This window comes from Calliphora vicina, chromosome 3 (assembly GCF_958450345.1).
Source record: "Calliphora vicina chromosome 3, idCalVici1.1, whole genome shotgun sequence".
Taxonomy (NCBI): domain Eukaryota; kingdom Metazoa; phylum Arthropoda; class Insecta; order Diptera; family Calliphoridae; genus Calliphora; species Calliphora vicina.
Window position 1 is genome coordinate 127,961,021 of NC_088782.1, and position 27,795 is coordinate 127,988,815.

Consider the following 27,795-nt stretch of genomic DNA (forward strand, 5'->3'; position numbering starts at 1 on the left):
GGGTGTAAAACTGTAATACAAACCTTAAAAGTACTATTGTTCAAAAAAAAAGTACCTTAGCGAAAACTTACTTACATTTAGCATAGACAGCAACCATTTAAATAAAACAAAAAAGCTTTTGCAAAAGCTTTTTTTCTTTAAAACAGTGTTACAACTATTATTTTCATTTTAAATATTAATTTCTTTTGCTAATACTTTTTCTATTATTCTCCAAACGAAAGTTAAAACACATTTTGTTATATTTAAAAGAAATCTTTTTTTTAAATTTATTGGAACACACTTGTTTACTTAAGTACTACTAAAACTTAAACACTAATAAAGCACAATTTCGAAAAAAAAGTATAATTAAGATGATTCATCTTATTAATAAAGCAATGGAAACACTGAAATGAGTGAAAACAAAAAGTAACATTTGTTACACTAACGCAGCACTCGCCTTTTACAAAAAACAATATATAAGACGAGTACATTCTTCTAAAATTGCACACTAAAAAATATGATATGAGAATGAAAATGATATGATTTTAACTAAACATAAATACATATATTCTAAGAAAATTCTACCCTTAATGTCTGGGTAGCTGACGCACCGTTAGACGCGCAATGAGGTACGCGCTGGCTTCTTACTCAATGCTATTCTCTCCTGTCTACGTTGCAGGCACTCGAAACGTGTGATCGCCTTTCTGAGCAACAAACTTTGAGGTGACAAATCTTTGTCATTCTTGGCAAAACGATTCCTTGGCTTAAATTCTTCTGAGCTTTCTGTGGTGGCTTGGAATAATTTTTGTTTTCTGGTGGTGGTCACTGAACGCTTGGGAGTATCTCTGGCACTTTGTGTTGGAGTTTTAGTGGCATCATTTTGTTGTTGAGGATTGCTTTTATTACTACGTTTATCCTTGTGTACATTATCAGTTTTTGGACATGGTTTGATGGTGCTACAAAATGAAAAGAATCTATCCTCATCGGCTGAGTTGAAATGTCTTTTGAAACTATTATTGCAGCGTGCTGGCTCCAAACTGGGTGTAGAACTTATGTGCAAACTATCCATTAGATTATCTAAAGCTGTATAATAAAAACCACTAGTATCCAAGTGAGTATCACAAACTGCCATCTTTTTTTTTTGTTTTTTTGGTTAATTTTTTTTGTAAATTTCTGGTTTTGGTGTGCAATGAATTTAAGAACACACAACCTAACCGTACGACTTTGGGAAATATAATAATTGAAAAATACGATCACTCCTGTGTAAGAGCAAATGTAGGGAAGGACAGAGAGCAAGAAGTTGAAACGAGAGTAAGAGAACAAAAAGAGAGATTGAGACTTAAGTTAGGTAGAAAATCAGCTAAAAATGTTGGTGATGTTGGGACGATTTTAAAAAAAAGGTTGACAAAGTTGTGGTACTTTTAGTATTAAAGGTTGTTAGGGGAAAAACAACCTTTGTTCAAGAGGAAAAATAGATAACTTTATGAAAAGAAATATAAACAAATTAAGGAACAATTAATTAACTCAAAGGATATTTTAAATATAGTTAGAAGAAGAAAGCTCATTAATCTACAATGATCATTGGCCGCTGTATTAATTCATCCAGAATTTATTGATGGATTTGAATGATCTTCGAAAGTTCCTCAACATAGAAACAAATTAGCAAGATCGAATAACGAGGATCTCTATTCGATCTTGCTACTTTTATCTTGCTTTAGAATTTAATAAACACAAATGAAGCTTAATGTTTAGAACGATTTTCGAAAGTTCCTGAACACAAATTATCAAGATTAGTTTAGGATCTACATATATAGAATTTATTGATCGTCAAACAAACCCAAATGAAACTTAAGGTTTAGAATGATCTTCAAAAGTTTCTCAACAGAGAAACAAATTAGCAAGATCGAATAGAGATCCTCGACTTATATTGATTTAGAATTTAATAAACACAAATGAAATGAAGCTTAATGTTTAGAACGATCATCGAAATCATCGATCATCATTCAGAAAAAGAAATTATCAAGATCATAGAATAGGGTAAATAAAAAGAAAATTTCCCTTTTCATTATTCAGTTGGTACAGAACAAATGAAGCTTAATGTTTAGAACGATATTTGAAAGTTACTGAACACAAATTATCAAGATCAGTTCAGGATCTGCACAAAGGGAAAGAATAAAGGAATTTCCCCTCATCATTATTCAGTAGGGTCTTAATTTATTATATTTTATTAAAAACAAAACGATAATTTCATAATTTTGAATTAGTACCATTTGGTTAACAAAAAGTACTTTTTCTTTAGTTAATTGCTACCAATTACTTTAAGCATCTCTAACATTTGCTTGCAAACAGATTTAAAACATATGTATGTATGCCTTTTTTCTGTGTATGTGACTTATGGATCGTTTGCAAGAGAGGGATGTTTCGATCATTTTTGAGCAACTGTTTTCTATGTAACCCGAGGAATTTTAATTTTATATTTTAACCCTCAAGTGTACGCAAATGACATTAAGATAAAATATGAAATAACAAGTTTATTGTGACACGATCAAAAAAATTTGATTGGCTCAAAAAGGGAGAAGGGTTAGATACACAATAATATAAAGTCCAGTTTTGAGACAAATTCTGACAGTGGAGGGATTGAATCTCCAATACAATTTGTCTAAGAACATTTAAACTGTTCGAGATGAATCCAAATACAGATTAAGAGGCAGTCATGCGAGAACATTTATAAGAAGGCCGAAGGGAAAGAGACTGGACACTAAGTACACAAATAAGATAGTGAAGTTTGGCAGTGGAAATATTATGTTGTGGGATTGTTTTTAGGTCAAGGTATGGGTCCAATTCATATCATGAAATATACTATGACTGGTATAGGCTACAGATCCATTTTAAATGATGTTATGTAGCCATGCGCTGAGGAAAATATGACCCTAGTTTAGAGATTCCAGAAAGACAATGACCCCAAGCACACCTATAGGAGTGTAAGCGAGTGGTAACCATCAAATGTGCTTCGTGTTTGTGTGTACCTATATACTAGGGTTACAGGTTCGATTCCCACCAAAGACTCTGGGTGTATTTGCAGACAATAAAAACACTTTGTAGTTTGTGTTTGTTTGCCCAATTGTCAGATGTCAATCACATAGAAAACTTATGGGAAATTGTAGATCCCAAAATACGTATTCAAAATTATACCACAAAGGATTCTGACTAACATCTAATATTAAGAACATGTTTAGCTTTAAACTAAAAATTTATTTATCAAAATATTCAAATATCCCTTAACAATGAAACAGGCCATAAGAAATCAATTATTGTTGAAAATTTATTTAAAGGAAAAGTAATTTATTCATAAAAGGGAAACTCAAAAACGAGAAAATAAATTCTATAAATCCCAAATCTCTTGATTAGAAAAATACACACATTTTGCAAACATTATCAAGGTTGAGAAAATAAACAATTAAATTTATTATTTTTATTTTGTGTCTCTTTTCGGCACCCTTAACCAATTAGGGTTAAAATAGGGTATTTATTTATTCAGTCCAAGAGCTAAATTAGTCACGTCTTTTGTCTACAAAAATAAACTATTTTTAAAGCAAAAAACCAGCTGGAAACATCCTTTAAGGGGTGTTGCTTAACAAAGGACTACCTGCTTTTTTTCCTCAAAAAACGGATACCTTTTTCAACACAGGTCCTTGACAATTACTAACACTAACCTGAGATAATGTTTAATATATTTGCAATTCTTCTTACTACAAGTATTAGTTTTTCTTTTTTTTCCTAAAATTCTAAACAAAACAATATTGATTTATAGAGCCATTGAAATTTTATTTCAGGTTTTAGCCACCAGCATTTAACAAAAAATAACATGTTGAAAGATAAGGAAATTGTGTATGTACCCGTCAACAAAAAAATCCCCTGCTTGTGATTAGATTGCTCAAAATTTTATTTACAAAAAGGCATACATAAAATTGTAATAAATTTTAATCGTTACCAAATATGATAGATTATCATATTTGGGTTTATTTTTTATTAATACAAAGAAATTTACTTAAACTATAAAATTAATAAGAACTTATATAAAGAAATTGGTTTAATAATTTCCCTTTTTAATTCACTGCCTTAAAGAAATCGCGGAAATTTTGTGGTGCCACCTCTCTTATGACTCTAGATGTCATCTTCTTCACCTCATCCGTACTGCCACTATCCTTGTGATAGTAGACGGTAAAGTAAACAATTAAGCCTATAATTACCAGCAGAACCACAGCGGAACAAATCAAACTGCACAGCATTTTACAGGCACAATCGCAGCAACTGGAAAACAAACAAAAAACAGGAAATGATAATGATATTTTTAAAAAATAGGGATCAATTAGAGTTAGTGTATGTAAATCTGATGTTTGAAATACCGTGAGTTACTTTAATCTTACAAAATCTTTGGCTTAAAAAGAAAAAAAGGCAAAGAAGTTGTGCAAACATGTTTAAGTTTATTAGTTACTTTAGGGATTTGTAATATTTTCAGTAGTTGGGTTTATAATTGTGTATTTGGGAAAGTATTTGCTTTAGGTTTGAGCTGGATTTCAAGGAATTGTCATTAGAGACCCGTTTCCATTTTGCCTCATCTTAAACTTTGTTATAACTTTACCGAGATACACACAAATTTTGGATCTGTCATTAAATTAATCTTATTTCTTGATCGTATCAATACGAGCTCAAATCAAGTTCAGAAATATTAAATCAAGAACAAATTTCACCTCAATTATGGATTCAAACTTAAATCAAGCAGACAATTTTAAGAACGAGTAAAATTTAAAATAATTTTGATCCTCAAAAACGATTTGAAGACAGCTACAAATAAGAAAAGTGTTGCTCTAGATGGATCTGATCTTGATTTAATTTTTAAATAAATCTTATTCTAAGTCCACAACAGTTATAGATTCAAGCTTAAATAAAACCGACAATTCTAAGAACAAGTTAATTGTAATATATTGATCCTCAAAAATGGCTTAAAGATAGCTACAATTTAGATTAAGTGCGCTAGATGGATCTGATGATGAATCAATCATTTAGTACTTGATTTAAACAAAATCTTTTCCTGCTGTACTTTTGGCATCGCTACAGATTATTTAAGTTATGAATATTTATTTTTATTATTATTATTATTATTATTATTATTATTATTATTATTATTATTATTATTATTATTATTATTATTATTATTATTATTATTATTATTATTATTATTATTATTATTATTATTATTATTATTATTATTATTATTATTATTATTATTATTATTATTATTATTATTATTATTATTATTATTATTATTATTATTATTATTATTATTATTATTATTATTATTATTATTATTATTATTATTATTATTATTATTATTATTATTATTATTATTATTATTATTATTATTATTATTATTATTATTATTATTATTATTATTATTATTATTATTATTATTATTATTATTATTATTATTATTATTATTATTATTATTATTATTATTATTATTATTATTATTATTATTATTATTATTATTATTATTATTATTATTATTATTATTATTATTATTATTATTATTATTATTATTATTATTATTATTATTATTATTATTATTATTATTATTATTTTATTTTATTATTTATTTATTTAAATATTTAATTTTTATTTTAGAGATTATGGCTCATTTTGAGCGGTAAACTTTATATTCGAAAAATATGTTTAGTCATCTTGTATAACTCAAGGCGAGTGAGAGTAAAGAGGCTAATATTTATTTATTTTAAAGGTATTGAGTTCGAATCTCAATCTTCAAGTTAAAAATTGAATGACTCAATTGAAAACATTTTCAGTTTTCATAAATGAGTTAAAGGTGAAATTTTTAAGCAAGTGGAGTTAAATGCAAAATTGTTTACTAAAAGTGGCTATAAGTGGTCCAAATGCAAAATTGACGATCATCTGTGATCAATTATATTTTCAACCAAAAATCAATATTTAATGTAAAAATCATGTAGAAAATAAATGTGTCTATAAGTCGGTAAATATTGGTCCAAATGAAAAAATGAGGATCACCTTTTTTCAACTAAAATTAAATTTTTTTATGGTTCGGTTGCTATTTAAAATCAGCAAAATAGGTCCACAAATGGCTGAGATATAAGAAAAAAACCAGGACAACCTCGATTTTGGACCTATTTTTGACCTATGTCTGGATTACGATTTTCTCGATTTTAAATAGCGACCGAGCCGGAAGAATTTCGGAGATATTGATGTATGAATCGTGTATGTAAGTTATTTGGGGGCTTCGGAAAGTTGATTTCAACACACAGACGGACATGGATATATCGATTCCGCTATCTATAACGATCCAGAATATATATACTTTATGGGGTCGCAAATGAAAAATGTGGAAATTACAAACGGAAGTGGATTTTAAATTGTTAAAACATATTTTAAGTTATTTCCAAATATTCGAAAAGCAAAACAGTAAAGATCTATTAAATTTTCGATTCAAAATTAGTTTTCGAATTTTCGAACATGTTTGAAATTATAAAATTTATTAAAAATGTTAAAAACTGAAATGATTTTGAAATTAATTTTTTTTAATTTCGAATTTCAAAATAATGTCTGATTAAGAGGGATAAGGTATTTATTTGCTTATATTCGAAAATAAAAACATTGAAATTTCAATAAAATTTTGTGTTAATTAGATTTTTATTTCAAAATTAAGTTAAAAAAAAAAAATTCGAAATTAGTTTCGAATTTTCGAAACGTAATTTGAAAAAATTCATTATAATTGGGTAAAAAACTGAATGTTTATTAAATTTAATTAGTTTTTAGATGGTTTAATATTTAAATACAAAATTGTTTAATACCGAAATTCAAAATAATTTTGAATACAAAATTTATGTTTTTAAATTAAATTTCTAATTTCAAAATTAAGTTTAAAAAAAATTTCGAATTTTCGAAACTTAATTTGAAAAATGCATTAAAATTTGGTAAAAACTGTATGTTAATTAAATTTAATTAGTTTTTAAATGATTGACTATTTAAATACAAAATTGTTTAATACCGAAATTCAAAATAATTTTGAATTCGAATTTTTTTTTTTTTCAAAATTAAAGATTTAACAATTATTTTGCGTTCAAAATAAAAAATCGAATTTTCATTTTCCTAATCATAAAAAATACATTAAAAATTAATTGTTTATTAAATTTAATTAGTATTCCAAAGTGTAAGGTATAAACAAAAATTTTAAATTGTGTTCGAATTTTCAAACATTTCCTAAATTTAAAAAATTGTTAAAAATAGATAAAAACTGTTTATTAAATAGGTACAACTTTTTTTAATTTAAAAATAGTGTGATGTTAACCAAAATTAAAAAAACAAAGTTATTATGAATTTCTAAACTGTTTTTTAAAGATTTGAAATTTTTTTACCATATTCGAAAATTCGAACATAATTTCGAAACTTTGTTTTGTACGCAAATTTTTTTATTTTACTTATTCAATAAATTTTTCATAATCATTTATTAATTTCTCACTGTATTTTGAAATTTATTTAATATTGGAAAATTCGAATATAATTTCGAAATTTTATTTGCACGTAAACAATTTTTTTTAGATAAAAACTGTTTATTAAATACAATTTTTTTAATTTAAAAATAGTGTGATGTTAAGAAAAAATTATTATTTTCGTATTAAATAAGTTTAAACTCGAAATTCGAAATTATGTTGAAATTTCGAATATGACCAAAAATTAACCAAAATTAAAAAAAATAAGTTATTATGAGTTTCTAAACAGTTTTTTAAAGATTTGAAAATTTTTTACCATATTCGAAAATTCGAACATAATTTCGAAACTTTGTTTTGTACGGAAAAATATTTTTTTTACTTATTCAATAAATTTTTCATAATCATTTATAAATTACTCACTGTATTTTGAAATTTATTTAATATTGGAAAATTCGAACATAATTTCGAAATTTTGTTTTGCACGAAAATTTTTTTTTTCTTATTCAATAAATTTTTCGATAATCATTTACTTAATATTGGAAAATATGTTCGAAAATTCAAAATTTTTAAATTTTCAATATTTTTTTCAATATAAATATTTAATATAATTTTTCTTAATCTCACATTATTTCGAAATTTTTTTTTCCGTTTATCTATTAAGTATTAATTAAAAAATTATTGAATTTTTAATGAAAGGTGTGAAAAATTCGTTGCTACCCTACAATTTATTTCATTCGATTTATCAATATGTAAACTTTAAAATCCTATAAACAATTATCTTTTGTAAATACCCTACAACTTTACAAGAATGTCTAGGTGTTCGAATTTATATCAGTCATTTGTGTAGACTTTTGATTAGTCACCAACTAATGAAACAATTCCCAACAATTGTTTTTCTGTTTTGTTTTTAATTTCAATTTCTAAAACAATTAGCGTTTAATTAAGTACACATTTATTTAAACAAACATTCATTCCATGGATATTTTAATTATATAATAGAATTTTGGACAAATAATACAGAATTTTATTTAAAGGCAACAACTGTTTTATTAACAAAACGGGGTTTTAAACTGAAATTTTAATACGCATTTTGAATTTAACAAATTTTTGGTTTATAAATTATAAGTTTTTCTAGTGTTAAATTTATATATTGAAGAAGAATAAATATCGGAAATTGATTTGATTGCAAATATATCCACTACTAAAATTGAATTAATTTTAAAACGTTTTGTTGTTTTTGCGAATTTCTAAAAGATTTTTTCACACATATGGTACAATTTAGTTACAATTATTTCGGGAATTCTTTTAAAATAAATCGCAGCTTTTTTGATTTTTGTATATATGATTCATTCCGATTCTTACCAGCATACAACTTTGCCAGGACACTTAAGAATTTCCAACAAACAATTACACATTTTGTTTTATTATAAATTAATCTATACAGTTCACTTTAAAAACAATATTTATAAATATATTTTTATTCGCACTTGTCACAAATGTTTTGTGTGTTGTTCTATTAAACGTAAATATATAACTGAAGCTTTATGGTGGGGACCCAGTCAGTGTTTAGGAAGTTTTAGCCATTTTGTTAATTGTTTTTGGTTTTGTTATACGTATTCTGTTCTCAATATAGCAACCAATATTGATAACTGTGTTTTTATAGTCTTATTTTAGCTTATCAGTTATCAGATAGTAAAGTAGAACCTACTGGCCTGGGCTGGTTGGGTTAAGTGTGCTCGGTATGTGGTATCAATTGAATTTGTTGATACTTCAAAAATATTGACAAATCTGCTTATCAAAATCGGGCTAAAAGGAATGAACGAACAGTGTAGTTGTTTGATAGTAAATTGTTTAAATGTTAGTTAATTAAAATTAAATAATAAAAATTGTTATGAGTTTAAATAATGTGAAATAACTTAAACTATATGAATTCAATTGCTAAATAGATAATTTAAGATTTAAAATTAAAAGAATTTGAACCAGTAAGAGAGCTATATTCGGCTGTGCCGAATCTTATATACCCTTCATCAAATTGTAATTCAAAATACAAAATTTTAAATATTTTTAGGTAAACAAAATTTATTTTTTTTCCAGTTGTTTTTTTAAATTTTTGGAAATTTTTTTTTTTTTAAATTTAAAAAAAAAATTTTTTTGTTTTTTAATTTTTTTTTGGTGAAAAAAAAATTCGGGATAAAAAATATTTTTTCCGATTTTGACCCATTGTAGGTCCAACTTACTGTGGTGTTATATACGTCGTTGCAAAGGTCTTTGAAATATCTATCATTAGATATCTATATTGTCTATATTAATGACTTAATAATCCAGATTAGGTCAAAAATCGAGGTTGTCCTGGTTTTTTCCTCATATCTCAGCCATTTGTGTACCGATTTGGCTGATTTTAAATAGGAAACTTCTCGAAAGCATGTCTGACAGAATTCTTGAAGATTTGGATCCCGAACATATCTGGGGTCTTCAGAAAATTGATTTCAACAGACAGACAGACGGACATGTCTTAATCGACTCCGCTATCTATGGCTTATTCTCAGCCATTTGTGGGCTGATTTTCTCAATTTTAAATAGCAACCTTAGTTGGAAAATTTATGTATCAATCATGTATTCGGAAAGTTGATTTCAACAGACAGACGGACGATTTAAATTAACTTCGAATTTTCGAACTTGTATAAAAAAAAAACTCTTAAAATACATATTTATATTTTTTTTTAATAATTTGGAAATAATTTCGAATATTGATTGATGGTTTGAAACTGTTTAAAAATTGTTGTTTTAAAATATAAAAATATAACAAAAAATTTTAAATTCGAATTTTCGAACATTATCAAAAACTTTCGAAATTAAAATAACAAGATAAAAATAGCTTAAATTTGTAGAAATTTTAATTTTTTTAAATAAATTTGAAATTTGAATAAAAATTGTTGTTTTAAAATATAAAAATATAACAAAAAATTTTAAATTCGAATTTTCGAACATTATCAAAAACTTTCGAAATTAAAATAACAAGATAAAAATAGCTTAAATTTGTAGAAATTTTAATTTTTTTAAATAAATTTGAATTTCGAAGTTTTAATAACTTTGAATAAGTAAAATTATATTATGGAAAACAGTCCAATCATTATCGAAATCGCTTTTGAGAACAACAAAAAAGGTACATTAGTCTTATGAAATCCAATATAATTTTTTCTTTAATCGATAAAGAATTAAATTCTAGATCGAATATAAAACCGAGCCAATGTATTTTTTCTGTTCGTTTTCAAAACCGATTCCGACAATGTTTGGACTCTATGACAACCCCGACTAAAATGTTATAAATCTAATTTATTATTACAAATATAATTTTTAGTTATTTTTAATAAAAATTTAATTTCTTACTTAATGTTTTTAAAAAATTTCATATTTACATATTTCCAGGGTTTACTATGGGAAATCGGCCTTTAGTCAGGTGACTAAAATAAGTGGAACAGAGCAAATATGTAATACATATATCAAATTAAAACAACTACATTCCTGATCCCTCATGATCTTGCTTATCCCTAGATATAATCTCCGGTATATCTTTATCGTTGTGGTGAATGATTAAATAATAAAGAAGAACCGCCATTACAACTAAAAACAAGACACCAGCAAGAATTTGTAAAAACAAGCTCAAGGCACATTTGCAGCAACTAAAAATACGGAAAGGAAAACAAATAATAATTAAACAAGAAATCGGGGTAAGTGTTAAGTTTAGGTTCCTCCAAATAAAACTCTTACCAGCAAGCTATATCACCTACAAAATTACACATGCTAACTACAAATTGTAGGAGATTTATCAATTTTAGATTATTTAGCTATTGGTTGGCTTGTCGTCCAGCTTGCTTTATCTTGCCAACACATGAAAACGATAAACAATCCATACAGCCAATTTATTTTTTTTATATTACAAAACAAATTTGTTATTCTTTGACAAAAGTGGTATATTTTTTTTTTCATTTAAATCAAAACAATTTTGACAATTCTACGAAACTAATCATAATAATAATTTGATGACTTTTTATCATTAGGGGGGTTTTGTTGAAACCAAAAACGTTACAATTTAAAATTTACCTTTTTTATCAGTGTTATAAATGACTCATACGTTTTATGTTTGTACATGTAGAATATTCATTTCAATATATTTTTATACATACAATGTATAGTAAATGTTTTGGTCAAAGAGAAATATATATGGAGCGAAAACTCTACTGTCAAAGACCTAACTCAGTTGTCAAAAAACTAAGTGGTGAAAATTTATCCCAGCAATTCTAGGAGATTGTCCCAAACTAGTTTTAACACATGCAATCAATTGACTCTTTCTGATTACAATGAGATGGTCCGATATCTGGTCCAAAGTATTCAACGCATTTGATTCACATACCGGTTACATAGAGTCAGTTACCTTACTAGTTATCTAGCTGGATATTTGATCAGCTACATAACAAGTTATTTTAACATGTACGGGTGCTAATTGACCTCAAATAGTCAGCTAAAAAAACATTTTATAGACAGGTTGCTAAAGTTACAATTGTCTTCCTAGGTTACATCAGTATATTTAAGCAAAAAGAAAATAAACTGTATGAGAATTATATCAACCCAATTTATATGAAACCTGTTTGTACCGAATTACTCACAAACAAATTAAGTAACCTTTGAATGTTTAAACTGACTACACTCTAGATTACTTAGAGACAATTAAGTGATAATTTTTTTCACGCTAGATTAGATAAATAAAGAAACCAATTGACTTATCTCTCCACTACAAATACGTGTCAAATGTTCCAAAAAATATATATGTAAATTTTATTTACATATATATTTTTACATCTATGAGGGATGAATTGACTACAACACTCATAAGTCTGATTATTTTGAATAATATTTTTCTTTGAGTTTTTTTTTCTAGTTTCCGCTCTATGTGTATTTCTCTATGGTTTTGGTATATAATTTTTGACACCTTTATTTGTTTTCAGTTTCTATTGAAAAGTTAAAAACAAATGTGGAAAAATTATAAAAAAAAGAAGCCGTCAATTGTTAAGACTATTTCTATAATGGCATTGTAATGTCATATTCATTCATATACTCGTATTTAGTTACTTATTAATATATGAATATAAAGTAGATAAATATGTATTAACTATTACATTCATATTTAACTATTGGGGGTTTTCATGATAAGTTTTGTTGGGATGTATTTTATAATTGTAAATCATTTTTTGCTTTGCGGCCTCTGATAATACTGATGCTATTTGTTATTATTTGAAAAATACTTTGCCAGTTACTATGTGAGAGATCATCAATATTTACTTTGCCCTATGTATAACCTGAGAAATTTTTGTCATGACAAACGTCAAAATGAAAAATTATCTGTAGATCGTTTTTATATTTCTCGCATCGGAAAACTTCTCCCATGAAGTGTGAAACAAAAAATTTCATCGTTTCTCGATGTGCGAGAAAAAAGGGTTTCTGTATTTGTATGCGAAAACAGACAACACAGATTCTGTTCTTACTGGAATATTTCCAGTAATTAAGTGTCAAATGCAAGACAAACGTCAACGAATGAAAGAAATTATAATAAAACTATAAAAAAAGCCTCACATCCTTCCAATAATTGCTGGAAAATTATTTAAATGACAGATAATTCTCGCAAACTCAAGATACAGAAACACTTGTGCGAGAAAAAACATATTTTGTTTAATTTTACACTCTTTTTGTTGCAATTCAATCGTTTCATGCGGAAAGTTTTTCGATTCGAGAAATACAGAAACGGGCTACTGGTATAGTGCCCATTTATTAGTATTATTGCTTCGTTTTGTCAAGTATATACCGGGGGGTTATATTCTTGGGTTGTTCGCGAAAGAACTAGTTCAATGGAACGATTCAACTGTTTGAACTAAATGAACTGCTACTAATCTTTCGCTAATTTAGTTAAATTTTGAACTATGAACTGAAATCTGAACTAACTGCCTGTTCCACTATGTCGAAAGAAAATGAGTCGAAAATTTTTTTATGAAAAACTTTACGTTTTTAAAATTATTTCGAATAGTTTTCACACAAATTTGTTCGAATCATTTTTCATTCGACATCGTGAAACAGGCCTTAAATGTGTATTTATTGTTGTTTTTCAAGGTTCTTTCCAAACTCTGGCAGAGTGCCGAAAAAATAAAGACCATTGGATAGAATTCGTTCTCATATACGGCAACTGACAGCTACAGAATTGAGATAAATTATTATTTTTAGTTAGCAGAGAGAAAATTTTAATATTTATTATAAGACATTGTTAAATATTTAAGGCCTTATTCATAATCAATTTTTAGATTTATTAAACGTTTTAATATAAGTCTAAAAATTGATTATGAATATGGGGTTTATAGTATTATCCACCTTGGAAGCATTTGCGGCCTATTCTTCTAAAAAAATCTAATTCAAAAGTAACAAGTAAAGCTACGTTTCCGCATACACCGTAATCAGTACCGAAAACGAAATTTCATACATTTTCACCGAAAAAAAGATCGTTTCAGAAATCGGCGAAACGGCCCCGATCAGTAACGAAAATCCTGTCATTTGGGGCCGGAACGAAAACAACTTCAAGTAGGTTGTTTTCGGTGCTGTAGGAACGAAATTATTTTAATTATTTTTTTATTTCAAATTTAAAAAATAAAAAATAAAAAAATTTTTCTTTATTGGAAGAGGAAAAAATAATAGTTGGCTTATTCCGCAAAGCACCCAACTGAAACGAAAACAATTCAGAAACGAGACGGTGACGAACACCAACGTTTTTCAGTTTCAGTTTTCATTATCGGCGCTGCGGTGTGGTGCGGAAACCAAGCTTAAGAGAGCTATATTTGTCTGTGCCGAATCTTATATAACATTCTCCAAATTATACATTAAAATACAAATTTTCAATATTTTTTGGTAAAATTTAAAAAAAATTTTTTTTAATTTTTTAATTTATTAGTAAAAAAATGTTGACAAAAAAATATTTTTGATGAAAAAAAAATCGGGCTTAAAATATTTTTCCCGATTTTAACCCATTGTAGGTTCAACTTACAATAAATAGCCTTATATACATACATGGATGCAATGGACTTTGAAATATATACATATCATTAGATATGCATATTGTCTATATTAATGACTTAGTAATCCAGATATAGATAGAAAATTGAGGTTGTCTCGATTTTTTCCTTATATCTCAGTCGATAGCAACCGAGCCGGTAGAATTATTATAAGACAATCACTTGATATCATTAGAAACGGTGAAAAAACAGTATACATTCTGGAGGTATCCTAAAATATAAAAAATGTATGCAGTGATTCTCAACTTTTTGGATCTAAACATTTTAGTTCTTAATTCATAAATGAAGTATGTAGCCCTTCTAGTTGAAAAGCTCATTTTTATACCCTTCACTATGAGTGGCAAGGGTTTGTCATTCCATTTGTAGTTTCCACACTTTTCATTTGCGACCCCATTATTTATATACAGTGAGCCTCAAAAGTGAGTATACACCAAAAAATATTTGATTTTTTATAAAATAATTAAAATCCTAAAATTTATTCATCGATAAAAATTTTAATGTTTCGGTTTGTTGTTGACTGAGTTGAATAATAGATTCGGTTGTAAAAAAAAATTTAAGTCGGACTGTAATGATTTTCATGATCCTAAAAAAATCAAAAAATTTGCGGGTGTTTACTCACTTTTAAGGCTGTGCTTATATTCTGGATCATAGTCCAACTTATGTTGCTGTTTAAAATCGAGAAAATCTACCCATAAATGGCTGCACTTTTACTTGTTTTGTTGATCTGAAACCCCTTATTTAATTTGAGTAAACCAAACGTGCTTTCAATTTGTTTTCAATCCCTAAATTGCATGTAAAAATGCTATACTTAATAATGAAATTTACTATTTTCAGTTCAGTTTTACATTAGTTTTTTTTTAAATTTTAAATTACTCTATTGCAAAATTATTGATTTAACTGGAAAGCCAAAAATGTTCTAAAAAAAATTTACTTTAAATTAATTTTGTATTTTGCTTTTCATGTACATACTTCAATTAATTGCTTTAACATAATTTAGATAATAATTTTTGCTAAGCTCAACATTTATATGTTATGAAATGCAATTTCAGTTTATTATTATTATTTTTTTTGTACGAAACAAAAATTATTAAAAAAAATAAAAAAATACTAGAAATGAAATTTTGCCAGTAGCTAAAATGTTTTATGAACTCAGACTTTAATTGCAGTTTGAACTATTAACGCGTTATGGTTTCAAACAATTTAAAATTATTGTGGTTTTTAATAATAACACAGTTCGTTTTAAATAGGGCATGGTTATTGGCTCATAGTGGCCTAAATGAATCGTATCGGGTTTTGCATTTGTCAACCCATTTTACGCGAGTGTTTCTTAGTATAACAGTGAAAAGTCAGACATTTCCTACGCTCATTGAAACGCAATGGCCCCAATCATATTTGCCCAGCCAGACACCCATAATATATCCTCATAGATTTTTACATGCAAATGGAGATCATTCAGATTGTAGTCTGATACAGCAGGCTCGCTGGTCTCAGGTGGATTCTTTGTCCCGTTTGTGGGTAATGGATGTAGGCTGGCCTGGTTTTAATAGCTCAGATGCAAATAAATGTAATCCAAAGTTAATGGTTTTCGATTTATTAAGGAACGGTATAGAGGTAAGTGCTTTAATAAACTAAATATATAAAAACAATTTAAATTTACTTTATTTTATTTCAGGTTCTGCATATTGACTGTGGCAAATACATACGACCCAATAGCTCTGAATTACTGGACATTGAATTAGGACCCCGCATAACCTCCTGTGGCACCGAGAAATTCATTTATTTCATTTTGGCCAATGATCCCCATCTCCTGGCCTATGATATATTGGAACAAAAATGGCACTACCGCCAGCTGAGAAGTAAAAAATATTGTACCATCAATGAATTTTTACCCATCAAACCCCAGGATATAGCCTTCGGCATTCAAGGTGAAATACTCATATCCGATGATGATGGTAATTTGTATTCGGCTGCCAATGAAATGAATCGTGTCACGAAAAAGTCCAATCATACGGAAGACTCTATTATTAACATGATGTTGATGGGCTCTTTGCTGGGTCCCACTAGGGGTATGATGGTGGATCCATATGGTGCTTTGTACTATGTGGTCACTAAATTTGGTGCTGTGGTAAGATGTGTTTATAAGCAAAATATAACGGCCGAGGATAGTGAAATTATACACATGACTTCGAAAAATATTCAGCAGATATTCTTTGGCAGTGAGGGTTCCGTGTGGCTGTTGTCGGAGAAATGGTTAAGGCCCTACGATAAATGTTTTTCGGGGTATTAATCTTTTGTTTTGTTTATAGGAATCACTAGTTTAGGGTTAATGGTTTTATTTTATAGCGATTATTGCTGTAGATTAGTTAAAACTTTTTTAGTATTGATAAATATTCATAAAAGTTATTAGGGGTTTATAATTTTTATGGAAATTTTACCTTTTAATCACTTGATAAATTTAATTTTGTTTGTTTGTAAATATATTTAGGTGACCATCATCCTCCCAGTCACATTTCTTTGCGATCGAAATTGGAATTAAAAAACGTTTGGGAATGAATTCACTTTAAGTTTTCTTAATAGAATTGATATTTGTTTTGATAATTTAGTCTTTCTTACCCCCAGTAACACGAAGTCTGGTTATTTTTTAACTAATAGTATAACAAAAATAATTTTAACCTACAGTATAACTATTAGTTAAGGCATAACCAGACTTCGTGTTAATGGGGGTTAATTTTTTTTTATTCAATTTCTTAATAAACCTGAATTTGCCAACTAGAATGTTGAACAACATCTAAAGAAACTAAAGTAACATCGATCGGAATATTAACTACGGAATCGAAACCATTTCGAACGGAATGTGTGACAGACAGGATTGTATTTTTGAACTAAATCCAATTCCACTGATCAATTTATATCATTTCAAGAAGGAACTTCAAGGGAGAATACTTAAGCATTCGAAAAAGCTTATTTGGCTTTACTTTTGAGACTTAGCAAAAATATTACTTCCAAAGAAGTGAAAAAGAATTAAATTTAATTTTAATATTAAAAAAGTGGCATATCTCTGCATCCTTGATACACAAATTTTCTGTATTTAGGAACAAATCATATCTTTTTAAATTATTTAAAACATTTTAACATGTTTTAAAGTTTTTCTAACAACTACTTCTCTTTTTTTTAGTTAGGAATTGATTTAAATCGTTTTTTTTTTGGAAATTGTTGAAAATAACTTTAAAAGAATTATTTATTTTATTTTTGAAGTGAATAAACATTTAAAAATACTCGATTTATCATCCTTATATAATGACTCTCCAAACATTCTAATATAAATTGTGGACAAATTTGAGGTTATGAAGTAAATTGGCTTAAAAACTTTACTTTCTTAACCAAAGTTTAGTTTTATTGATATCAAAGCATAGAAAGAAATAATTCTTAATTCCATTTTCGAAATCAAAATAAATTTTATTTCTTAATAATTCCAGACTCAAAAACCTAAGTAAGTGGTCTGCTTATATTTTGAGGCCAAGAACCAAACAAGCCAATATCGGATACTCTGTTCCAAAGGGAGAGCGTTCTGCATATACCGAGGGTGAGGCAAAACTTCCCAACCACTTCATTCTAAATACTTTTAAACAGGTATTGCAACATGTGGTTTCATGTCTGGACGCATATTCTGGGAGTTTTTCGAATCAGTTGTGTACGGTACAGTTTTTAACAGCTCATAATAGATATGACCCTTTTGGTCCCACCAAATACATAGAACTATCTTAGGGTCATGGATATTTGGCTTTAGTGTCGATTCGGCTTGTTGATCGGGCTTCACACACGATCTCTTACGATGCGGGTTATTGTAATGGATCCATTTTTCATCGCAAGTAATGATTCGGTGCAAAAATGATTTTCTTTTATAGCGTTCAAGCCTCATTTCGGACATGCAAAATTGTATTTGTAGGTCTCTCGGCTTCAATTGTTATGGTACCCAATTCTCCTGCTTTTGGATGAATCCTGATGCTCGCAAACGTTTTGAAATTTCTGCTTGAGTAGCTCCCAATGATTTTTCAAGCTCTTGTTGAATCTTCATAGAGTATTGCCTCTAATTCTTGGTCTTCAAACTTTTTTGGCTGGCCTTGGCGATCTTTCCACATTCACCATAAGCTTTGGAGGTTAAATAAGTAAAGCAAAACTTCTCGCATATGACGCTTTGTTGGCACAAATTGGCACAATTTCGAAGCAAAAAAAACTTTGTTGTTTACACTATAATGTTCAATAACTAAGTGGGAACAATTGACAAATATGCACGCTTCAAAATGACATATAAGTTATTAAAAACAAAAACCGCGCTCGAGCTTGTTATCGAATGTCATAATCTCGAATAAGAAAATTACAGTTTTACTTGTTATCGAATGTGGCAATTCGGCTGCTAGCTAAAATTTCCCAAGTTAAATGTCAAAAAATTACAGTCAATTCTTGACATCATTTGACAGGAAAATTACTACATAACCTAAAATTTGTTCATCCTGTATTCTTGGGCCAGCATTTAGAGGATGACCCGTGCTAATGCAAATCATTGTAGTGTTACTAGGAAAATAGCTTATGGGAGGGATGAGTGAGGGTGTAATGTTTGTGAACATTCTAATTACATCTATTCAAATCGATCACATACAAAATTTTATTGTTTTTTAAGAATTAAAAATATTTTTTTTTAGTTTAATTTTTATTGAAAATCTTAACATTTCCCAACGAATTCTATAAAAAAAAGTCTCTGAATATTTAACAATCTTAAAATTTCTTTTATGATTTTCTAAAACACTTTCGAATTACAATGTATTAAGCCTAGAAATATTAATATTTTCGTAACAGCCCCAAAAAAAGTAAAAAAATTATTATTTTTTTTTTCGTTTTTTTTTTATATTTATTTTCTTTATGTATTTCAAATACAATTTTCATAATAAAATTTAGTTTTAAACATACTTTCTTTTTTTTAAATTCATAGAAATATTTCGGAATTCATAATAATAATAAAATAATACAAATTATAATAATAATACAATAAAAAATAAGAACTTATAACATAAACAAATTGCTAATGATTTATTAAACAATAAAAATATTAAAAAAATCTTGAAAAAATGTCATATAAAATCTGGGAAAATAGGCAACAACGGGCATAAAACGGGTATTTGAAAGTAAATTAAAAAATCATAGAGAAAAAAAGAAAGATAAACAAAAAGTTTAAGGAAATTGCGATAGTAATAATAATAAAATAGAAGAAGTAGGCTTAAATAAACAACTTAATGGCTAAAATCTAAAATTTGTAATTGTAATTTATTTTGCTATACTCAGCTAAACACCTTTTCTCATACACATCCATCCATTTATATAATATATTTTCTTTAATAGCCAATAAATTTTAATTTGTTGCAATTTTTGTAAGGTTTTTTTAAACTATGTATTTAAATAAATTTTTTTTTTACTTTAAGAATATTTTACTTCAATATTTTTTTTTGTTGTTTTGTTTTTGTTTTGTGTATGTGTAGTTATTTATATAAAAAAAAATGACGAAAACATTAATGATAATAATTAATAATTTATATATTTATAATTAATTTTATTATTGACTAAAATACAAGTCGAAAAAAAGTAAATTGTTTCGTTATGTTTGTTTGTTTTTTGTTGTTAATTTCAATGGTGTATGATTTGTTTGTTTAGGTAACCCATTAAAGCCTGCAAACGTTTCTTAATATTCTTCTGATCATCTAAAGTACAGCCCAGCAATACACTCTCGAATTTCTTGTCTATGGGTCCGGCATCCAGATCTAGGCCCGACTCACTGCATGAGGGTAAACCGCCTGATTCCCGTGCACTGCAGCAGGCGTTCAAGTACATTTGACAACGTTGTCTTGATAATACTGGATCGCCCATGGTGATCATCATGTCGATGAGCACGTTTATTTGACTAAGCGAATCCTCTTGGGACTGATCACGTACCGTGCGCACATTCAGTTCCACGGTGGAGAGACGAGAATTAACACGTTGTATGTAACAAGAAATTTCTTCGCGTTCAGCTGCAATGTTAGAGAGAGGAAAGAATTGGTTTAAGTTATTGGGATTATATTAAGAAAATTATTTGATTTTTCATATAATTAAAGTAATAAAAAAAGCAAGTAAATAATGTTTTCCAAAAATATACAATATACATTCGATATCGAGTAAATTCGATCGTAATTTTCTGATTAGAGATTACGGCATTCGATATCGAGAATGAAATTTAGTACATTTTGTTATAATTACGATATCGAAATTCTTTATTGTATTAAAAGAAAAAAATTAGTACAAAAATTTGTCAGTATATTTTTTAAATACGATCAAAAGTTTTTTTAGAAAACAAATTCTGTCAAAATTAAAAAAAAAACGCCAAAAATTCGGTCAAGATATTTTTTTTAGAAAAAAAAAATCAGTCAAAATTTGTTTAGAATAAAAACATTTCTTCCAAATTTCTAACAAACTAAATTTGCACGCACATATTTTTTTTTAGAAATTCGGCCATATTTTTTTAGAATTAAAAAAAATTAAATTTTTTTTTTCTAAAATTTTGTTTAGAATAAAAAATATTCCTTCCAAATTTTTAACAAACTAAATTTTGTAATAAACATAGAATATGAAATCAATCGAAATTAATCACACATGCCTGATTTTCTTTATTTTATTTATTTATTCATTTATTTCGTAATATCAAGCCTTCACGATCAAAAGTTTTTTTTAGAAAACAAATTCTGTCAAAATTAAAAAAAACATCGCCAAAAATTCGGTGAACATATTTTTTTAGAAAAAAAAATCGGTGAAAATTTGTTTAGAATATAAAACATTTCTAACAAACAAAATTTGCACCCACATATTTTTTTTTAGAATTTCGGTCAACATTTTTTTAGAAAAATAATTTTTTTTTAAAATTAAAAAAAAAATTAACCATTTTTTTTTTCTAAAATTTGTTTAGAATAAAAAATATTCCTTCCAAATTTTTAACAAACTAAATTTTGTAACAAAAATTGAATATGAAATCAATCGAAATTCATCACACCTAAATCGTTTTTAAGATTGATTTCAGTTTTGAAAACGATCGTTTTTCATCACACTTTTTAGAAGACAAAAATAGGTGAAAATTTGTTTAGAATAAAAAACATTTCTAACAAACAAAATTTGCACATACTTTTTTTTTAGAAATTCGGACAATATTTTTTTAAAAAAAAATTAACTATTTTTATACCCTTCACCTTCGTGAGAAGGGTATATATAAGTTTGTCATTCTGTTTGTAATTTCTAGATTTTTCATTTCCGACCCTATAAAGTATATATATTCTGGATCCTTATAGATAGCGGAGTCGATTAAGCCATGCCCGTCTGTCTGTCTGTCTGTCTGTCTGTCTGTCTGTCCGTCTGTCTGTTGAAATCAGTTTTCTGAAGACCCCAGATATCTTCGGGATCCAAATCTTCAATAATTCTGTCAGACATGCTTTCGAGAATTTTGCTATTTAAAATCAGCAAAATCGGTCCACAAATGGCTGAGATATGAGGAAAAAACCAATACAACCTCAATTTTTGACCTATTTTTTACCTATATCTGGATTACTAAGACATTAATATAGACAATATGGATATCTAATGATAGATATTTCAAAGACATTTGCAACGACGTATATAAGACCATAGTAAGTTGGACCTACAATGGGTCAAAATCGGGAAACAAATTTTGAATCCGAATTTTTTTTTTTTTTTAAAAAATTGAAAATACAAAAAAAAAATTTAAAATAACAATCGAAACATTTTTTTTTCCAAAAAATTCAAAAAACAACTGGAAAAAAAATTAAATTTTGTTTACCTAAAAATATTTAAAATTTTGAAGTATAATTTGGTGAAGGGTATATAAGATTCGGCACAGCCGAATATAGCACTCTTACTTGATTTTTTAAATTAGTTTCGAATAAAAAATATTGCTTCCAAATTTTTACCAAACTAAAATTTGTTTAGAAAAAAAAAATCGTTCAAATTTTTTTAGAAAAAAAATTCTGCTGTGATGTGTGACAATAAAACATTTTTCTGATATAGGGATTATATTGGGAAGGTAGAAATATTTAGGTTTGGATTGGTTTGGTTTAGGATTGCCGCATAATCAACATATTTATGACTGCTTAAACAGTATTCCGGAGGGACATTTGTATGGGGTCTAGGTGAAATCATGGTCCGATGTTGTCCATTTTCAATACCGTACAAACTTTATCAAACGAGATAGCTAGCTCCTTTCGTTTGGGCCTTATCGTATTTTCAACAGACAGAAATATGGACGGACAAAGCTAGACTGTCTTAGAATCTTATGAGGACCCAGAATATATATACTTCTGTGGGTCTGCGATTAATATTTCGATGTGATATAAAAAAAATCCATACAAAATTTTTTAGAACAAAAAAAAATCGGTCAACATTTTATTAGAAAAAAAATAATTCGCTCTAAATTTTTGCCCGAGAGAGACTGGTCGTTCGGAGAGTAGATCCAATTGTCGTTTGAACGTATTGCGAGTGTCGTAATACGTTGATTTAAGTCGATTTAAATATTGAAAGCAGTTAATTTTAAACAGAGATTCACTAAAATCTTAATTCAGAATTACAAAATGTCAGCAATTCATTCCATAAAACCATTTCCAACAATACTAATTCAGAAGCTTCATTCAAAGACTTTTATTTTAATAGAATTCATTCATTATTGACAATAAAATTCATTCAATTAAATTTTTCTTTGTTTTTTAAATCATTTACAAAATTAATTGTAATAGATTTGATTTGAGAAATGATTTTAAGATTCAATAAGGAATTAGTTCTAAAAAGAATGAATTGAGCGGTATAAAAGCAAATGCTTCAATCTCCACTTTTATAGTTTCTTTAAAAAAGAACCTGTATCTCTAACGATTCTCATATTTATTATATTATATGCTTCATTACAAGTTTCAAACAATTTCATATAGAGATTGCTGTGTTTCCTATAACCAGCTACTTGAATGCTATAAAAGAAGATAATTTTTACGATAAAAAATGAATTCATTACGATAACCCTAAGCTTAAGAGATCGTATGTGAAGCCTGACCAAAAGGATCCAATCTGGCCAGACCATCACACGAAACCTGTACCGAACGCAACTAATTCGTTTGAAGCGAGCATTGGCCGAAAAACGCCCAGAATGTACGGCCAGGCATGAAACGTAATATTAGGCAACATGTTGCAATACCTGTTAAAAACTATTTAGAAAGATGAGGTTGGGAAGTTTAGCCTCAATTTCTTTATAGTCCAGACCGTGCCCGTTCTACTACTATTTGTATCGATCGATGCAGAACGCTCTCTCTCTTCTCTGGGATATGCTTCACTTTGGAATATCACTTTCGAATATAGAGTATCCAAAATTGACTTGATTCTTTCTTGGCCTCAAAAGATGAACAGTTCTTTTGATGCGAAATCATATGTTGCCAGGAAGATGGAAAAAGGTCATAGCCAATACTTTAAATAAATTTATACTGTACAAATGTTTCAAATTTCGTATTTTTAAGTTATATTCCCAATATTTGTATTGGATTATAAAAACTTTAAAATGCTCTACAGAAAACTACAATAAAAGTAGCATAGAGAATTATACATAGAGACGAGACACTACGATTTGTCAAACAAAAAATATGTTTGATACAACAACAAAATACATTGACTAGCATGTATTTTGTTGTTGCGAGAGATAGGTTTTTGACAACAGACTTAGGTTTTTGACAATTACGTCTCGTCTCTATGTTACCCTATGAAAAGTAGTATAAATATATACATTTTCCTAGTTGCCCCAAAACTTAACCACAATTTATAGGTATGACATAAAAATGACTCAAACACTTTAAATATACTTTTAGCAGGAAATTTATAAAACTGATAAAGAAACCATAATTTCAGTATTTTAAGAACTAAATACAGCTATTGAAATAAAGGTCCGCTTATCACATTTCTTACTTATTGCACTTTTTTGCTTATCACTTGAATACTTTTTTTCTTTTTACTATTTTACTTACATTCTGATAAATTTTGCATTAAATCGTTGCTTTTGATCAAATCGATGGACATGAGTAAGAAATCACGTTTCTCCTGCAAACCCAGGGCATCTTTGCGGAATTTTTCCACACGAGCATCCAGTTGATCCAATACAGTAACAAATCTAAGAAAAGAAAATGAAAATTAATTATTTGTTTTTAGATTAAGTTTAAAATATGAAACTTATAAAATTAAACCAATAACAAAATAATAATTACCTTTCATTCAAATTGAAAGGTCTGCCGTATGGGATGTTAAGGTAGTCAGTTGAAGGCATAATTTTGATATTTAAATTAAATTTGTTGCAAATTTAAGGGAGTAGTAGGATTTAATATGTTTTTTGTTTTGAAAAAAAAAAGAAACAGAAATTATAAATTTCTTATTAAATAAATGTAGATACTTTCTAGTGTTTGATATTTAAACTAACTACATGTGTTGGAATTAATGTTAATATTGGAATTTTTTGGAACAAAAATACAAAATATTTCACAAAACACAATTTTGTTACAAATCTTCATTCAATAGAAACGTAGTATTTTTTGTTTTAAAAAACCTGGCCTTTTAGGGCAGTAATCATTACTTATATGGAATGTATTTAAAACAACAAAATGTTTAAGTGGGTGTTTATGATGGAAAAACAACAATGTGTGTTTCAGTAACGAAAACAAAAAAAAAAAAAAACAAATCTTGAAAACAATTAAAACATAATTAAATTGAAAATAAAGCTATATTCAACGAGGTAGGTGTGATAAATTTACAATAGAATTAATGTTTACACTTTTCTATATAAATTTGTTTAACACACTTATTGAAAATAACTTGTAATTATAGAATTACACCCTTTTACAAATATCTACAATAATTCAAAAGAAAAATATTTCAAAACTTTAACTGAAATTGGGAAGATTTAGAAAAATGTCTAAAATTGTCTAAAATGTTTGTTATAACAACCTGTCCAGCACTCGGCTATCGTCCACCTGACCATAGTTAGACGGTAATGTGGAATTGCCTCCCACACCGGCAAAGTGACGCGGTGAGTTGAGACCTTGTGTACGGAATGAAGAGCTACTGTTGCTGGAGTCCATGGCCGAATCGGCATGTAAACTATGTAAATAATCGAAATTCATGGAGGATTCGGATTGATAAGGAATGGCAGGATTATCCGAATATTCTTGAGGTGGCGGTACTGGAGATGGATCAATTTCCATGTCTTCTACGTCCAATTGATGTTGCTGCGATATTTTGCTTAGGCAAATGTGGTTTTAAATGCAATTTTAATAACAAAAAAAAAACACGGAAATTCTTGTAGCAAAATAACAATCGCGCTACAAAACTCTTAGGCGTTGTAATTAATAATAAAGCAGGCGTTAAAAATACTGTTTATTTGCGAATAAAAAATTCTTATTGTTGAAGTTGAGTTTATGTTAAAAGAGAACTATGCTTGAAAGCTGCCTATAAAACCAGTTGTTTAGCTGAAAATAGAATAGAAAATGAATTATATTATTACCTCTCTATGCACATGGACAAGTTGTTGCTATTGCTAACGATGCTGGTGTTGTTGTCTGTTTGATATTGTGGTGACCGAGCGGCAGTGTTTGATGCTTCATTGTTAGAACCAAATAAGGAATCCCAAAACATATTCATATTGGAGTGTGTGGGCAGGCCAGAGGAAAACATGCTGGCCGCAGCAGTACTGCCAGTGGAGGTGCTATTGTGATCAACACCAGCACCACTACCACCAGCGTCGGCATCTTCGTCAAGACGTCGACGTTTTCTTAACATGCCCATAAAATTCTCAAACATTTTTGTAACAAAAGGCAAATAAAACGAACAAATTCAAGAGTTTGTTCTTAAAAAAATTTCAAATCACTTGAGAACTTTAAAACAAACTGTCATTACTCTATTATTGTTTGAAATTATTACGCAAAATTGTAAAATTAACGAAACTATTTTTGAAAAATTTCCAAGAACTGCGTAAACACAACAAATACTTTAGTTTTTTTTTTATTATTCTTTCTAGAATAAACTTCACACACTCACTCAACTTGTGGTTCTCTTTTTTTGCTACAAATATAAACAATAACAAACAGTGGTGACTAACCTTATCAAACAGAAAAAAACGCTAGTAATGATTGCTAAACAACATACAAAATGCTTTAAATAATTAAGAAAAAAAAGAGCTTATTTTAAAAAATCTTTTAAATAAAAAAAGCTACAAACCTTATTGAAATATTTACTTAATATTACAAAAATGTAAAATTTTTAAAGAAATTATAAATTCTTGTTTCTATTCCGCCAACTTGATTACACTGTTTTCTATTATGTTCTGTCGCAGCTGCTGAGCAATAATAATGACAACAACAACCAGCCCACCATATGTGCAAAAAATCACACAAACAACATGAATCAGAATGAATACAAAAACAACAATGTATGTAAAGAAATGTCATTCATTACCTTTTAACTGCCGTATTTCACTTGCACCTTCCCTTTTAAATACACTTTGTGCTTTTTCTTCCTTTTTGTTTGATTTCTATTTAATTCTAAAGGGGATTGGCAATTTTTTTTTTTTCACCAAAGAAAATTTTTTTTTACTATAGATTTTTTTGCTCCAGCCACCAGCAATTTTAATATTTTCTAATTTTCTCTGTCAATTATTATTTCAATTTATTGCTAAACACACTTGCTACTTCGTTTCTTCTTTTAAAAATACTTTGTTTACATTAAAAAATACTTTTTTTTGCTGTGGAAATTGTTGTTTAAAAAACTAAAAAATGATTAAAAATTTGTATCTGCAAAAAGTATTGTTTTTTCTCTGGGGGTTTCTGCCGTTCGTTTGCCGAAATGCAATAACTAGTTTGTTTTCTTTTTGTTGTCTAGTTCGTTTTATTGTGAATGTGAATGTATGGGGTAGTTGAAAATGTAAAGCCAAGTTTTCAGTTTGATCCATATAAAAATAGAGTTGCCAGTATATTCCAGAATAGTCTAAAACTATTTTTTTTTATTTTTTACACATTTATTTGCTTAAAATTACAGCATTTTGTTTGTTGCTTGGCAATAAAACAATATTGGGTAATAGAGAA

At 27.9% G+C, this 27,795-nt stretch overlaps 3 protein-coding genes and 1 long non-coding RNA gene across 7 annotated transcripts in view; 2 read left to right on the plus strand and 2 right to left on the minus strand.

Annotated features, from left to right (window-relative positions):
* Window positions 1-4,001: 4,001 nt before the first annotated feature.
* On the minus strand, window positions 4,002-9,023 carry mex1 (midgut expression 1). Its single transcript, XM_065504484.1, has 2 exons — window positions 8,862-9,023; window positions 4,002-4,290 (listed from the first exon to the last, which is right to left on the minus strand). The coding sequence occupies exons 1-2, from the start codon at window positions 8,912-8,914 to the stop codon at window positions 4,086-4,088; spliced, it is 258 nt and encodes an 85-aa protein (XP_065360556.1). The 5' UTR covers window positions 8,915-9,023; the 3' UTR covers window positions 4,002-4,085.
* Window positions 9,024-10,966: 1,943 nt separating this feature from the next.
* LOC135953243 (uncharacterized) overlaps window positions 10,967-27,795 on the plus strand; it is a 129,515-nt gene continuing 112,686 nt past the window's right edge. Inside the window, exon 1 of the long non-coding RNA XR_010576201.1 lies at window positions 10,967-11,227. This is a non-coding gene — a long non-coding RNA (uncharacterized LOC135953243). The remainder of the gene's footprint in view (window positions 11,228-27,795) is intronic.
* On the plus strand, window positions 15,771-16,895 carry yellow-k (L-dopachrome tautomerase yellow-k). Its single transcript, XM_065506246.1, has 2 exons — window positions 15,771-16,219; window positions 16,281-16,895. The coding sequence occupies exons 1-2, from the start codon at window positions 15,794-15,796 to the stop codon at window positions 16,893-16,895; spliced, it is 1,041 nt and encodes a 346-aa protein (XP_065362318.1). The 5' UTR covers window positions 15,771-15,793.
* On the minus strand, window positions 19,483-27,511 carry LOC135954290 (BAG family molecular chaperone regulator 2). 4 transcript variants are annotated; one of them, XM_065504396.1, is made up of 5 exons: window positions 27,170-27,495; window positions 25,664-26,184; window positions 24,931-24,951; window positions 24,694-24,836; window positions 19,483-20,667 (listed from the first exon to the last, which is right to left on the minus strand). In XM_065504396.1, the coding sequence occupies exons 2-5, from the start codon at window positions 25,918-25,920 to the stop codon at window positions 20,285-20,287; spliced, it is 804 nt and encodes a 267-aa protein (XP_065360468.1). In that variant the 5' UTR covers window positions 25,921-26,184; window positions 27,170-27,495; the 3' UTR covers window positions 19,483-20,284. The 4 variants fall into 4 exon arrangements, with proteins under 4 accessions (XP_065360468.1, XP_065360469.1, XP_065360466.1 ...); XM_065504397.1 differs by lacking the exon at window positions 24,931-24,951 and having other exon boundaries at window positions 27,170-27,511; XM_065504394.1 differs by lacking the exons at window positions 25,664-26,184; window positions 27,170-27,495 and adding an exon at window positions 26,220-26,723.

Coding starts and splice junctions, on each gene's coding strand:
- mex1 (XM_065504484.1), bottom strand. CDS start 8,914: ATGTGTAATTGTTTGTTGGAAATTCTTAAGTGTCCTGGCAAAGTTGTA. Junction 4,291..8,861: donor CCTGGCAAAGTTGTATGCTG/GTAAGAATCGGA, acceptor TTTGTTTTCCAG/TTGCTGCGATTGTGCCTGTA.
- yellow-k (XM_065506246.1), top strand. CDS start 15,794: ATGGTTTCAAACAATTTAAAATTATTGTGGTTTTTAATAATAACACAG. Junction 16,220..16,280: donor TATTAAGGAACGGTATAGAG/GTAAGTGCTTTA, acceptor ATTTTATTTCAG/GTTCTGCATATTGACTGTGG.
- LOC135954290 (XM_065504394.1), bottom strand. CDS start 26,515: ATGTTTGAGAATTTTATGGGCATGTTAAGAAAACGTCGACGTCTTGAC. Junction 24,837..24,930: donor CCTTTCAATTTGAATGAAAG/GTAATTATTATT, acceptor TTCTTTTCTTAG/ATTTGTTACTGTATTGGATC. Junction 20,668..24,693: donor AATGCAAAATTTATCAGAAT/GTAAGTAAAATA, acceptor CTAACATTGCAG/CTGAACGCGAAGAAATTTCT.